The 13,368-nt window shown below is 42.3% G+C and overlaps 1 protein-coding gene across 21 annotated transcripts in view; it reads left to right on the forward strand.

The window, feature by feature from the left end:
• Positions 1-12,787, forward strand: part of clasp2 (cytoplasmic linker associated protein 2) — a 55,309-nt gene extending 42,522 nt beyond the window's left edge. For 12 of the 21 annotated variants that reach the window (XM_034544590.1, XM_034544589.1, XM_034544595.1 and 9 more), the window contains 15 exons: positions 51-114; positions 822-881; positions 1,216-1,218; positions 1,667-1,830; positions 2,783-2,861; positions 5,871-6,014; positions 6,177-6,320; positions 6,444-6,550; positions 7,221-7,362; positions 9,608-9,803; positions 9,912-10,105; positions 10,200-10,328; positions 10,617-10,823; positions 11,035-11,151; positions 11,316-12,787. In XM_034544590.1, the coding sequence (XP_034400481.1) occupies positions 51-114; positions 822-881; positions 1,216-1,218; positions 1,667-1,830; positions 2,783-2,861; positions 5,871-6,014; positions 6,177-6,320; positions 6,444-6,550; positions 7,221-7,362; positions 9,608-9,803; positions 9,912-10,105; positions 10,200-10,328; positions 10,617-10,823; positions 11,035-11,151; positions 11,316-11,393 (1,828 nt within the window). In that variant the 3' untranslated portion in view covers positions 11,394-12,787. The remainder of the gene's footprint in view (positions 1-50; positions 115-821; positions 882-1,215; positions 1,219-1,666; positions 1,831-2,782; positions 2,862-5,870; positions 6,015-6,176; positions 6,321-6,443; positions 6,551-7,220; positions 7,363-9,607; positions 9,804-9,911; positions 10,106-10,199; positions 10,329-10,616; positions 10,824-11,034; positions 11,152-11,315) is intronic. The other 9 variants (XM_034544596.1, XM_034544599.1, XM_034544604.1 and 6 more) reach the window with 2 other exon arrangements.
• Positions 12,788-13,368: the final 581 nt, after the last annotated feature.

The raw sequence follows: 13,368 nt of genomic DNA on the forward strand, positions 1-13,368 counted from the left end.
GATTAAATTGATTGTTGATTTTATTCTAACTGTTTGTTTATGATCTGCAGTCGGGTAGAGCTGAAGAGGCTCTGTGAAATCTTCACCAGGATGTTTGCAGACCCTCACAGTAAGGTATGAGTGGATACATAGCGCAAGTACTCACACAAACACGCACAGCACTCACTCATTGACAATATCATGCCAAATAGATTCATCATTCACCCACTTTGTTTTACTTTGGTTCCAAGTATTTTGTTTACCCCCACCAACCTTCACTGTACCGGATTCTGCCAAAACAAACACAAGGATCTCTTTGTTAACGCACACAGACACATTTCAACACTCAGGTGTAAAGTCGTTTTTTTTTAAAAATACGTTTTAAAATAAAGGTCAGGATAAATAGGTCAAACTATATTCTCAGTTGTACACACACAAGGATATTCAAACTCAAACATAATCACAGGCATGCAGAGTGTGTGATGGACTGTTATTTAACGGCATGTCACGCCTGAGTTTACGTGTGACCTCGCACCTCTCCGCCGTCCTGTGGGATTGTCACTGCAGCCAATCCACTGGCTGTGCTCACTGCATTCACCGGTGCACCCTCTCTTTGCCCTCCCTCCCTGCAAACTGAAACGCACTTAAATATATATTTATATATATAGGCATATATGGGCTGCCAGCTCTTCTCTCTGACTAACCAGCTGCGTTTCGTCCTCTCTAACATTGCCACCTTTCTTTCGGCGTTTTTGAGTGCCCGTTGTCTCACACATGTCGTAAGGTGTGTGAGCCCCACTCCATCCCCCTCGTATGACGTTTGACGATTTGATGAATTTCAGCGAGATTCCGGCAGAGTGTACGGCACGGCAGAATCCGGTATAAGCTCAGCCTCCTTCAAGGTACTGCATCTCACCCTGGATCCCTCCCCTGCCTCCATCTATCTATCCCACACCATCCTCACTTCTTTCTCATCCCCCTTGTTTTTCAACGTCTCTCTGTTATCTTTCCTAGTGTGCACAAAACATCACTTTACATTTTAATAAACGTTGTTGTTCTTATTTATTTGCCTCCTATTTCAATTTTTCCAAATGTTGGATTGGAAGTGTGGACTGAAAGTCAAGAGTTCTAGCGTACACACAGACGCTGAGTTCATTCAGATATTCTTTGTCAGGATGCTAACAGATGTGTCTCTCTCTCTCCCCCCATGCCACCTCACTCTGGAACTCTCTGTAGAGAGTAAGTTTGACCAATCAGTGTTACTGTATTTACACATTGTGTTTGGATGAACGTCTCACTCACTAACCTCTCTCTTTCCTGCTGAAACCAACCACCAGCATGTCGAGATGGTGACCACATGCAGTCTGATTGGTGTTTGTTGATTCTTGTTCAGTAATTAACTCTCATTTTGGTCATCTTCCAATATTATTATTAATAATTTGATGATGGTGATTAAAGTTGAATTGGTGTTTGGGAATCAAAGTGTGATGCTGCAATAATGAGTGAATAACCACTAACTCTACAATGGGAACTAATGCTACTCTCATACAATACTTGGGGCATAACCTCCCTGTATCCTGTAATAACACTGTAAATGCAAGACTATGTGTATGCATGCATGTGTGCATGAAACAAGTGAATTGTTGAGCGACTGAGTCACTGTCCCAAACTGTGTGTGTGTGTTTAGGTGTTCAGTATGTTCCTGGAGACACTGGTAGATTTCATCCACGTCCATAAGGAAGATCTGCAGGACTGGTTGTTCGTCCTACTCACACAGCTCCTGAAGAAGATGGGAGCTGACCTGCTGGGCTCCGTACAGGCCAAAGTTCAGAGAGCCCTGGATGTCACACGGTGAGTGGCACACTATCACAGTTCAGACTGGCCCTTAGGGCATATAGGTTATTGACCCATGGGTAACATAAATACCCTGACCTTTGAAAATAGTATGCAGAACAAAACCATTTAGGTTAAAAGGTCAACCTACTAGTTTGTGCTTAGATTATTTGTTACTTATACCACGGTCAGTGTGAATACTCAATTCTGATTGGCTGCAAGATAACGGACACTAACTAATTAGTTCCAGTGAAACTGTCGCTGATCTTGATTTGTGGGCAATCACAAGGCTGGATAGCTAGCTAATGTTATTGTTAAACATACTGGAAGCTTATATTTACTGTTTGTCAATCGTACGCCATGTTAATGACTGAGTCTTGCTAGCACAACGTTAGCATTAAGGTGTGTCTTTTTTTACTGTAGTAACTCCATGAATGTTGTTTCCGTGTAATAACCTTATATTATGTGACCAAGGAAACGGAGAATTGTCTTCAGAAAAACCACAAAGTGCATAACAAAAATTAATAAATAGTCTTAATTGTTTTCTTTGCCAAGTGACCGTGGTATAAGCAGCATAATGCCCTTTGAGGTGTCCATAATCAGGAACTAATGGGCCCAAGAGGCAACCTCCAAGAGGCCTCCCTGTCGTCCATTAAGTAAGGGATAAAACGTTCGTCATTGTAAAATGAACCCAGACAGCGTGAGCTCGTGTTGGAGTCTCGAATTATCTTGACTTTTCTTTGCTTGAGGGATCTGCTCACTCTGTCGGGGTTAATTTTGCTGTTCATTATCCCTTATGTAATGCACGTCTTGTCGGGCAATACTTCATATTCATGCTGTCTTCTGTCTTGAGAAGAGAAAGGATGATAACACAATTCATTGTTTACTCTGACTTTTTATATTCACATAGTCATTTTTCTCATGAGATGTGTTTCCAATGGAAATGTAATGTTTTTTTCCCCTCTGACAGAGAGTCTTTCCCCAATGACCTTCAGTTCACTATTCTCATGAGGTTTACTGTGGACCAGACACAGACACCCAACCTCAAGGTAAATTACATGTTCATATATATTGTGTGTGTGTGTGTGTGTGTGTGTGTGTGTGTGTGTGAGAGAGAGAGAGAGGGGGAGAGCGGAGTGTGTGTGAGGGGGAGAGCGGAGTGTGTGTGAGGGAGAGAGCGGAGTGTGTGTGAGGGAGAGAGCGGAGTGTGTGTGAGGGAGAGAGCGGAGTGTGTGTGAGGGGGAGAGCGGAGTGTGTGTGACGGCCTTAGTAGAGGAGGGCTGAGAGGGAAGGATGGTTATAAGGCTGGAAACTTAAGGATTGTGTAACCTTGGCTGTACTGATGTGACCTCACGCCCGCCCAAAACCCTGAATCCTCGGCTGTGATTGGACAGCGATTGCTCTAACGCAAGGGTGGGCAGTTTTAGAGTTGTAAAATTAACTGACGGCTGCATCCAGAGTATTTTTCCTCGGCATAACAAACGCACATCAAACCCACGGGACTGCACCGCCCCGGACCAACAACACTGTTCCACTGAAACATTTTCTTTACTTTTTAGTTATTGGCTTTTACTTCTAATTCATATTGGTTCACACAAACACTCCACCAGGGGCGTCGTTAGGCCTATTTTAGGGGGGCTACAGAATGTGGCTGTCGGTAGTTGTTAACAACTGTTACCTGCTTACATTCAGGTTTACCTGTAACTCCAGGTAGTTACAGAATGTGTCTGTCTGTAGTTGTTAATGAGTGTTATCTGCTTACATTCAGGTTTACTTGAGGCAAATGAAAGGGAAGTTAGAAACTGTCTCCAGTGAGCGAGAGTTTGAACGAGCGAATTCGAAATACAATAAATAACTATCGACATCTCTCTATTCTTTGCATTAATATAGATTATTATAATATTTTTTTCCATTGAATGGTATATTTGACACTGAACTAGTTCATCTTTATCTCAGTGATAATGTCCAAATGAGCATAAAATATCATTATGACCCTGAAATTCTGTCTCTTGTGTTATCATATACTGAATGAAGCAAAACTACAGAGCAAAATCACACTCTGGTTGAACCAATCTATGAACTGTCAGAAACAATGGATATCAGGGGCCCCAAGAAAAATGTGCGCGCGCACATACACCAGGGTGACACTACCCTTGGGGCTTAGCCCCCCCTTTCTTGGAATCCTACAAACGCCCCTGCTCTCCATCCATCTGATACTGTCCCGGCCCGTCTGTCAAATTTTAAAAGTCAATGTGGCCCCTGAGCCAAAAAGTTTGCCCACCCCTGCTCTAGCTTCTCCACATACTTTTTGCTCTGCTACAGTGTGGGCACTCCCTTCAAGCTTTCCTCCCCTAACTTCTTAGTCATCATCTCGTACTTTCCACCTCACTAACCCTTCTGTTGGGGCAACTTCTCGCCTCACCAGGATCACCTAGCCCCCCCACCACTTACCTTTGACTCAAGCTTTGCTACTTCATCCCTCGTCCTCGCTCTCCTTACCCCTTTATCTCTGTCGCTCTGCCTCCTCCCACTGCCCGCTATTTCGCTCCATTCTCACACCCTTTTCATTCTCTACCAGTTTTTCTCTACATTTTCTTTAAGACTAACATTCTCTTCATTTGACATGGCAAAATGTTGCTGCTGTTTAACATTTCTGTCATTTAAGAGATGGCTCGCTGTTGCTTTTTATTATTGCTGTCAGCTGTTGTTTTTGTAGTCACAAATTCCATGTACTAAGAAGAAGTGGCCACTTAAAGCACAGCTTTGGATTGTGGACCTACTCTGTGACCTGATAGTTATAAACATTGTTCTCGAGTGTTGGCTCATAGTGACCTCACAGCCATATGACGATATATATATGTTCTTGGGATCAGTGTGATTACAGGATTTTTGCTAAATTGATGAGGTACCTGGATTTTTTCTGATCTGCAATTTACTGAATTGGATCTGCTTGTTTTATCTGTGAGCAGTTTCTCAGAAAAAGATCTCAACATCACACAATAATAAAGCAACACCCTAAAGATACTGCCTGAGGTGACTTGCAAGATCAAGTTATGTACTTTCCTGGCCAGTTGCAAGTATACTCGCATTATAAGGATGTTAATACAATGTTGAATATTTTAGCATTCATTGTCCATCCTACAAACTGTTGCATGAAGCTTCATAAACTACTGTTTTGTAATTGATAAACAAGGCATCACAGCTCTTTGCTGCCATCATGTGGCCTGAATGATTACACTGTATATTGCAGACTTTCAGAATAGTATCATAACATTTAAATATCGTCCAAGCCTACTTTTCCAATCTTTTTACTCCTCTTAAACTCTCTGCTCCCTTCCACCTCCCTCTGCTCTTTTTTCCTCTCGTCTGCCCTCCCCTGTCCTCGACTCCCTTTCTTTCTCCGTTGGTTGACGCAGTGATTCTCCTCTTTCTCTCTGAAGCCTGTACGGAGCTCGTGTTGCGGGCGAGGCAGGGGAGGGTCCGGGGTAAAATTGTTCCCCCCCAGAGCGTGGCGCCACGCCTGCTCTCTAGACGAGCAGGCCGCAGCCTGGAGCCAGTCCTCCCAGGTCAGTGCGCTCCGGGGGGAGCAATTATATGGCGCGCAATGCTGCTAAGTGATTTGGAGGAAGTTTCTGGTCCTTTTAAGGTGCATATGGAAAGAGATGGAAGAAAGTCAGGCCAGGAGTTGGTGATTGTGGATAATCGGGGCCTGCAATGAATGTTTGCTTTTATTCGTTCCTTTTTGTCATCGCTTTTTAAATTTTTTTTATTGGTTTGTTTGATTTGTTTTCCCACATGATTCAGCGTGTGAACTTGACTGTAGTTTGCTCTTCCCTAACTGATTCATCAGCTCATTTGATTTTCAGACCTGCAAGAGATGCACAATCTGCTGCGGTTGTACATGTTGTCTGTAAACATTGGTGGTCATTTTTTCATGCGTGTTTGTAGTTTTGTTGTTACTCTGTTCATGTTTTTGCAGGTGAATGTTGGCCATGCAGTGTCTTTGTTATCAGTCAACTTACTCATGAGTTGTGTATATGCACTTTTTTTTATTACAGGTGAAAGTGGCCATTTTGAAGTATATCGACACCCTGACGTTACAGATGGAAGCTCCAGACTTTGTGAACTCCAGTGAGACTCGGCTCGCCATCTCCCGCATCATCACCTGGACGACTGAACCCAAGAGCTCTGACGTCAGAAAGGTGCTGACACACAAACCTCCACCAGCTCAAAAAATTATTCCCATTGTTAATTCTCGTGATATTGGAAAGAACTACCACACCCTTTGATTCACTAATGCACACAAAAGACGATAGTGATTTCAAGTCTTTTTGACTGAGAGGGATGTATTTTGTGTGCTCCAGGCGGCCCAGTCGGTGTTAATCTCACTGTTCCAGCTCAACACTCCAGAGTTCACTATGCTGCTGGCAGCTCTGCCCAAAACCTTCCAGGACGGAGCCACCAGGCTGCTTCAAAACCATCTGAAGAACACTGGCAACGCTGCACAGGTAACAAAGAAAGAGTTTCAGACACACATGGTACGCTTTGGTTGTGAATCATTATAGTGCAGCATTAATAGTGTACTTCTTTCTAACTAAACTTAACTTGTGTGTTCTCTGTCACTTCCTCAGGCACCAATGGGCAGCCCTCTGACACGCCACACCCCCCGATCTCCAGCAAGCTGGTCCAGCCCGGTCACATCCCCCACCAACACTTCCCAGAACACCCCCTCACCAAGGTAACACTCACGCACACTTGGAAAATCTAACAATAATTGCCATATTAGCATGAACACAGGACAATATGTACACAGAAGATAAAAGTAAAGTCTACAGCAGTGCATATGGATTCATCAACATTAGTTACAGTGTGCCTCAGTTGGCTGTAGGACTGTCACAATATCAGATCTTCACAATACGATTATTATACCAAAATAATTCCAGATAACAATATTATCGCAGTACTTGGAGAATGTATTATAAAGGTCAGTCAGTCAAATTTGTTCAACTTTGTTTATTGTGTGTTTTGTCTCTTGGCAATTTAATTACAATAGAAATTTGAGTACACGGAGGTGGAGAGAGTGTGTGTAACCATAATTGTACTAAAGTCTAATTTAAGAGGTTCTGGATTATTGACAAAATCTTATCGAATGTGTATTATTAACATATCTATCACAGTTATCGGCACCTCGTGTGCTGCCTCTTTTTTGTTGCAGGGTTATCCAATCAGTACAGTTTTTGTTGTTTTGATATACATTTTCAATTTTGGTCATCCACTTACTATTTATCTCAAGCAGCACATGTAACACCATATGAAGTATGTTTCATATGTGTATCACAGTTTGAAGAGTCACTTCAGCTGCTATCGTTCAGCCCTGGTTCAGTGTCCGTTTTCTTCTGTGTATTTAGTGCATTTGACTACGACACAGAGAACATGAACTCAGAGGACATCTACAGCTCACTGAAAGGTGTCACTGAGGCGATCCAGAACTTTAGCGTCCGCAGCCAAGAGGACATGAATGAACCGGTCCACCGGCGGGAGGGAGAGGAGGTGAGTGGATGTTGTTTGTGTTTACGCAAGTTTATATACGTGTCCAGGCAGATATGGTACATACAGTTGCTTATGCAAAATATGTTCTGTGATTCTTGGCAACACCTTTTGGTTTAAGTGCAATTTGACACACTGTGACATTTTCTGAAGATGATGACATGACCTTGAGTGAAAACAAATGTGAAACATTTACAGAGGTTTGTGTGAAACATAGCGGCCAAGATGTACAAGCAGCATAAGGTTGAAGAGTAAACATAAAAACAACCAAACTGCCAACTTTTAGGAATTCCTTCATGAAACACCAACAAGTTAGTTTCACACTTCTGCTCGTTGTAAAGGAGCCAACTGTTGAAACTTAAGCAGAACGCTGCTGCAAATATAATGTTTAGAGGCGTTGTGGAAAGTGGTAGGAATGGTCATCAGTTCTTAGTGTTGTTCATCTGTTCTTAGTGTTGTTCATCAGTTCTTAGTGTTGTTCATCAGTTCTTAGTGTTGTTCATCAGTTCTTAGTGTTCATCAGTTCTTAGTGTTCATCAGTTCTTAGTGTTGTTCATCAGTTCTTAGTGTTCATCAGTTCTTAGTGTTGTTCTTAGTGTTCATCAGTTCTTAGTGTTGTTCATCAGTTCTTAGTGTTCATCAGTTCTTAGTGTTCATCAGTTCTTAGTGTTGTTCATCAGTTCTTAGTGTTCATCAGTTCTTAGTGTTGTATATTGTTGCTGACTGAAATATAAGTTGATTAATCAATAAACTTGCTCAGTGTTGCCATAGCAAATGTTTGTTTGACACTACTGTCAGAATGATAGCAAAACTATTTTGTCGGTACCTTACTTTTTTTAAAGCTGTTTATTAATTCTGCCTTGACAAAACCGCTGCCACAGTGGTACAAATTTGTCGAAGTTCAAATTTAAATCGGAAAATGTTTGATCAACCAATATGTAAACGAGATCTGAAAACGTATTCAATGTTAACTTTTGGAGAGAGATTTTATTTGCTCTCCGGGCTACAGGCGTATCTCACTTGTTACTCAAACAGTATTGGGTTTTGATCCTTGTCTTGTTTATCCTTGCTGCATGTTTTCCATGACTTGCAACGGTTTAAACACACGCACACGCACAAACATAGCTCGCTACATTAACTCTATGTGACCCTGAAATGTGATCTGTTACACAACTCCCCCTGCAGTGTGGGAACTGAGAGACATATATTAAGTATTTATGAGACTGATGGCTGTGAACTTAATCTTTTACAGTCACTGATAAAAAATAAAGAAGTATGTTCTGTTATGATTATGAACATCACACCGAGAGGATTTTCTCAACAATAACTTCCCCTTTTAATATTTTATATTAGTCCTGAGTTACTCTTCTTGTTCAGTCTAAATGTATGACTTCAGACGTCGTATCAGCTCTCTGCAATCCCTCAGCAACCCCTACCCCCTACCTAAAGGACACATGTACTCTAGTACAGAGGTGTGACCCTCCCACTTTTCCCTATGAGATGCATCTGAAATGTAACCAGCCCCCATGTCATCAGCCTGCCGAACACAGCACACCTGACTCATCAAACCACCACTCAGATTGTGGCATTTAGTGGTTTGAGTGTAAATATACACAAAAAACAAGAGGCAACGTAACACTCTTCAACCTGTGCCAGTTTGACCCAATTTAGTCTACGACTGTCTAAAAACAAAACGCATCTAGAGAACTACATGCTTTCAACAAATGTCACGCAAATGTTCCTGGTCATGTACCGTGATTTGATCAAGAGGAATAAATCTGGAACATTAAACTGAGAGGCTGTATTTCTTTTGTTTTTGACCATTATCATTCTTCAACTGCTGACCATCATTTTTAGGATGCTTTTACACCGAACCCGTTTAGTGCAGGTCAAGGAGATTCTTGCTTGTCTGTTTTTTTCCATCTGATGTGAAAGCTGTCACTTTAACTATGGTGCAGACTAAACAACTCGACAGAGCCTGGGAAGCTGGGTCACAGTCTGTTTCAGTTTGTATGTGCCATGAAAGCAAATCCGACCAAATACAGGATTCTGTGATAGCAGACATGAATTCAACATAACGTAAATGCTGCCATTTTGGCTGTACTGACTGTAATGTTTTTTACTGATTCAACTTTCTGAATATTTCTTGTCGGTGCTGCCTCCCTTTATGTGCAGCAATCGAGAAAGCTAATAATTTTTTGACTACAGTGACGATGTTGGATGACTTTTTTTGATTTGATCTCTGCAGGGGGACAGCGGGACAGACGGCAGACTGTCAGACTTTGTGGATGGAGGCCGCATGGCTCTGGACAACAAGACGTCTCTCCTCAACACCCCCCTGCTCTCCTCCAGCCCCCGAGGGGCCCGCGAGCACTTCTCAGACTCTCCCTTCAAACACAGCCGCAAAGACACCAGCATGGACGACTCTGAGCATCTCACTCATGGTACACAAATACATTCTGACAGAACAATACAGACACACACTGCACCACTCAAAACAAATCATACAATAATTGTCCCATGTTTTGTTTTTTTCTTGTCTATTGTAACAGACAGCAGCCTGGACCAATCGGAGCTAGTGGCCGAGTTGCTGAAAGAACTGTCTAATCACAACGAGCGCATTGAGGAGAGGAAGACAGCGCTGCGCGACCTGCTGAAGCTGATTCGCGAGAACACCCTGCAGGTGTGGGACGAACATTTCAAGACCATCCTGCTGCTCCTGCTAGAAACAATGGGAGACAGAGAGGTACACACACAGGCTTCCTTTCTGTGGTAACACTGTGCAAATAGGCCACGGCAAACTTCTTTCTTTTAAACTAACATCCTTGAAATTCTCCCAGCATGTGATCCGAACGCTAGCTCTGCGGGTGCTGAGAGAGATTCTCAGCAAGCAGCCATGGAGGTTCAAAAACTACGCAGAGCTCACCATCATGAAGGCCCTGGAGGCTCACAAAGACCCCCACAAGGAGGTACGTTTTTTTTATCATGAGGACTTCAGGGAGCGGAAGAGATGGTGCAAAAGTTATTCTTTAGCTTATAAATGAATAATCAACGTGTTTAACAGGATAAAAACATCTGCCACATGATTATGAATTGATTTTCTTTTTACAGTCAAATATTGATTTTCAGATTTTAATAGCTGTTGTTGTTGTTATTGGTATTGTTGTTGTTGTTGTTTTAATGTTCAAATATATATTTGAATTAAGACTATTCGTTGACCGCCGTAGCACTGATGAGCTTTGTGTGTGTTCCTGCAGGTGGTACGAGCAGCAGAGGAGACGGCAGCCATGTTGGCCTTGTCCATCAGTCCAGACCAGTGTGTCAAGGTGTTGTGTCCCATTATCCAGTCAGCCGACTACCCCATCGACCTGGCTGCCATCAAGATGCAGACCAAAGTAGTGGAGAGGGTTCCCCGCGAGGGCCTGATGAGCCTCTTGCCTGAGATCGTACCAGGACTCATACAGGTAGCACACATACAGACAGAAAGTCATGATCCAGCATGATTAGAAGTATAATAGTATAGTATAGTATAAACGTATAGTATTTGTTGTTTTTATGTTGGTAAAACTAATGCACCTCCTGTCCTCAAACACCCCCCCACAAATTCATACATGACTCCTTTGTTTTGAACAAAGTGTCCTGCAGGTTTGTAATCTATTGTGTCGGTTTGAACAGGGTTACGACAACTCTGAGAGCAGTGTAAGGAAAGCCAGTGTGTTCTGCTTGGTGGCCATTTATGCAGTTATCGGAGAGGACCTCAAACCGCACCTCAACCAACTCTCCGGCAGCAAGGTAACCGGACCTATCAGCATTTGAAACAAGCACTAAGCACAAGCCAGTCTGCTTAAAATGTGTAGTTTCTCATTTGTGTGGCCATGCAAGCTTCTTATGTCTTTACACGGCAAGTTGAAATCGGTTTTGAACACATAATAAATGGTCTGTTTTCCTGTCCGCAGCTGAAGCTGTTGAATCTGTACATCAAGCGCGCCCAGTCTGGCTCGAGCGGCAGTGAACCTCCGTCTGAGGGCCTATAGGAGACACAGCGCACTCCCACAGAACTCCAGCTCTGCCCACCTAACATAAACATCAGTTCATCAGTTCATGAACTCACCCCACACAGGCCGAGAACAAAACAGACATCCTAACACTTACACCGGAGAGAACTGTTTACAACCACACGTTTGCTGCACTCTGGCCAGCAGATTGACACACACACACACACACACACACAGGTACACACCGTCCCCATACATTTGCTGCCCCACTACAAGATATTGTGGTGTAGTTCTTCCTACCATCGCTGAGGATCCACCCTGATCTCAGACGGAGCTGAACCCTTAAATATAATCGAAAGCACACATTCAGTCACACCCAGGTTTGTCACTAATCACTCAAGGATGAGGTATGAAATGTCTCTATCCCGAACACTACAGTCTCTCCTCTGCATAACATCTTGATGTCAACAAGAAATGCGTTTGCATGGTTCTCATTTTAAGGGGGTACGGTTTATGGAACAGGGCTGAGACGAACGAATGGTGCCGTCTTGTGTCTTTTTTGAACAGTGAGTAACTGGGGCCAGGTAGACAGGAATGTAAATTTACATTGTGACTTTGGATTGGATTTATCTTACGCGATTAGGTTTTACCGCAGTTTTTAAAGTCTGGTGTTTTCTCTCTCTCACACACACACACATAAAAACACACTTTCTCACTTTCAAAAAGGTGCTGATTAGCCTAAAAGGTACGACCAACCAACCGCTCCCAGCACTACCGCGAGTCACAGTGGGTCACGCCTGCTCATAGTGAAGACAGTACATGGGTTGATTCCAAAGTGTAGGAGGTGTTTTGTGCTTGGCTATGCATGAGACTAAATTTAAAAAAGATATGTTTTATTGGAGTTTGATTGACAGTCATAATAGTGTGACAGGGGTTTTAAATTAATGTGAACAATGTCCGCCCCTTTCAGAAGAATTCATGGTGTCCTCCGTTTCTCCCAGTTCATCTTGGTTCACTCCACTTATGGGCAACATGGGGAGGAAGATGGGTGCGTGCTGCTTACTACATGAAGTATGACAGGACATGGCTCATTATCACATAGTGGATATGTATCTATATATGATATTAAAATGGAATATCCCATAACTGTCATTTAGGAGAGTTCATGTGCCCATCCTTGTTTTTATTTTCTCTCTCTCTGTTGCGCTAGCCGTAGTCTCTCTCTCTCACACTTATTTTTTCTCTGCTGAGAAATTTGTAGAAATGTATTATTTACAGCTCTGAAAACCAATCGTCATGTCACCCTTCTCTCTTCTCCTCTTCATCGTGTCTTTCTTTCCTTCCTCTTGTAACATTCTAGTTTTCACTGTTGTGTTTCCTCCGTGCATTTACAAAGCTGTGCTTACATTAAAATAAAGAACTTGTACAGATCATGATGAGCTCTTTTTCTTCTATTTTTTAGCAGTGGAAACGAATCCTGTGGTGAAGGGTGGCTGGAAATAATTTTGGTTGTAAACAATTTTTCTTTGTTTTACTGACCCAGGATCAGGGATGAACCCTCTTCAGTATTCAATTCAGTTTATTTTATTTTTACAGTATATATTCTAAAGATCCAGCTTTAGCTTTAACCAAGAGATCCTGAAATTTAAAATAAGTAGGATTAGTTACTCTAGAAAAGATTGACACTGTATAATACCTCTGTCCTTGTTTGGAGTTACTCTTCTCTGGTTTTTATGTGTTCTTGTAAAACACAAAATCCCATACTTTTTCCTCCGGGCATCGAAAAACCATTCAAATGAAACTGACAAGGAAAATGCCTCTTTGGTTAAACTGCTCATAACTCATGTATATAACCTGTGCTAAGGCTTTACAAGAGCACTTTGATTGAATTCAGGATTTTCATTATTGCTTTACAAAATTAATAACTTTGTCCATACAATTTCAGAAATAGTAAAAAATATTCCCATCACGATCTCTTAAACCTGTTAAAATTCCTTGTTTTCCCAACTAAACC

Source organism: Cyclopterus lumpus, chromosome 11 (genome assembly GCF_009769545.1).
Source record: "Cyclopterus lumpus isolate fCycLum1 chromosome 11, fCycLum1.pri, whole genome shotgun sequence".
NCBI lineage: Eukaryota > Metazoa > Chordata > Actinopteri > Perciformes > Cyclopteridae > Cyclopterus > Cyclopterus lumpus.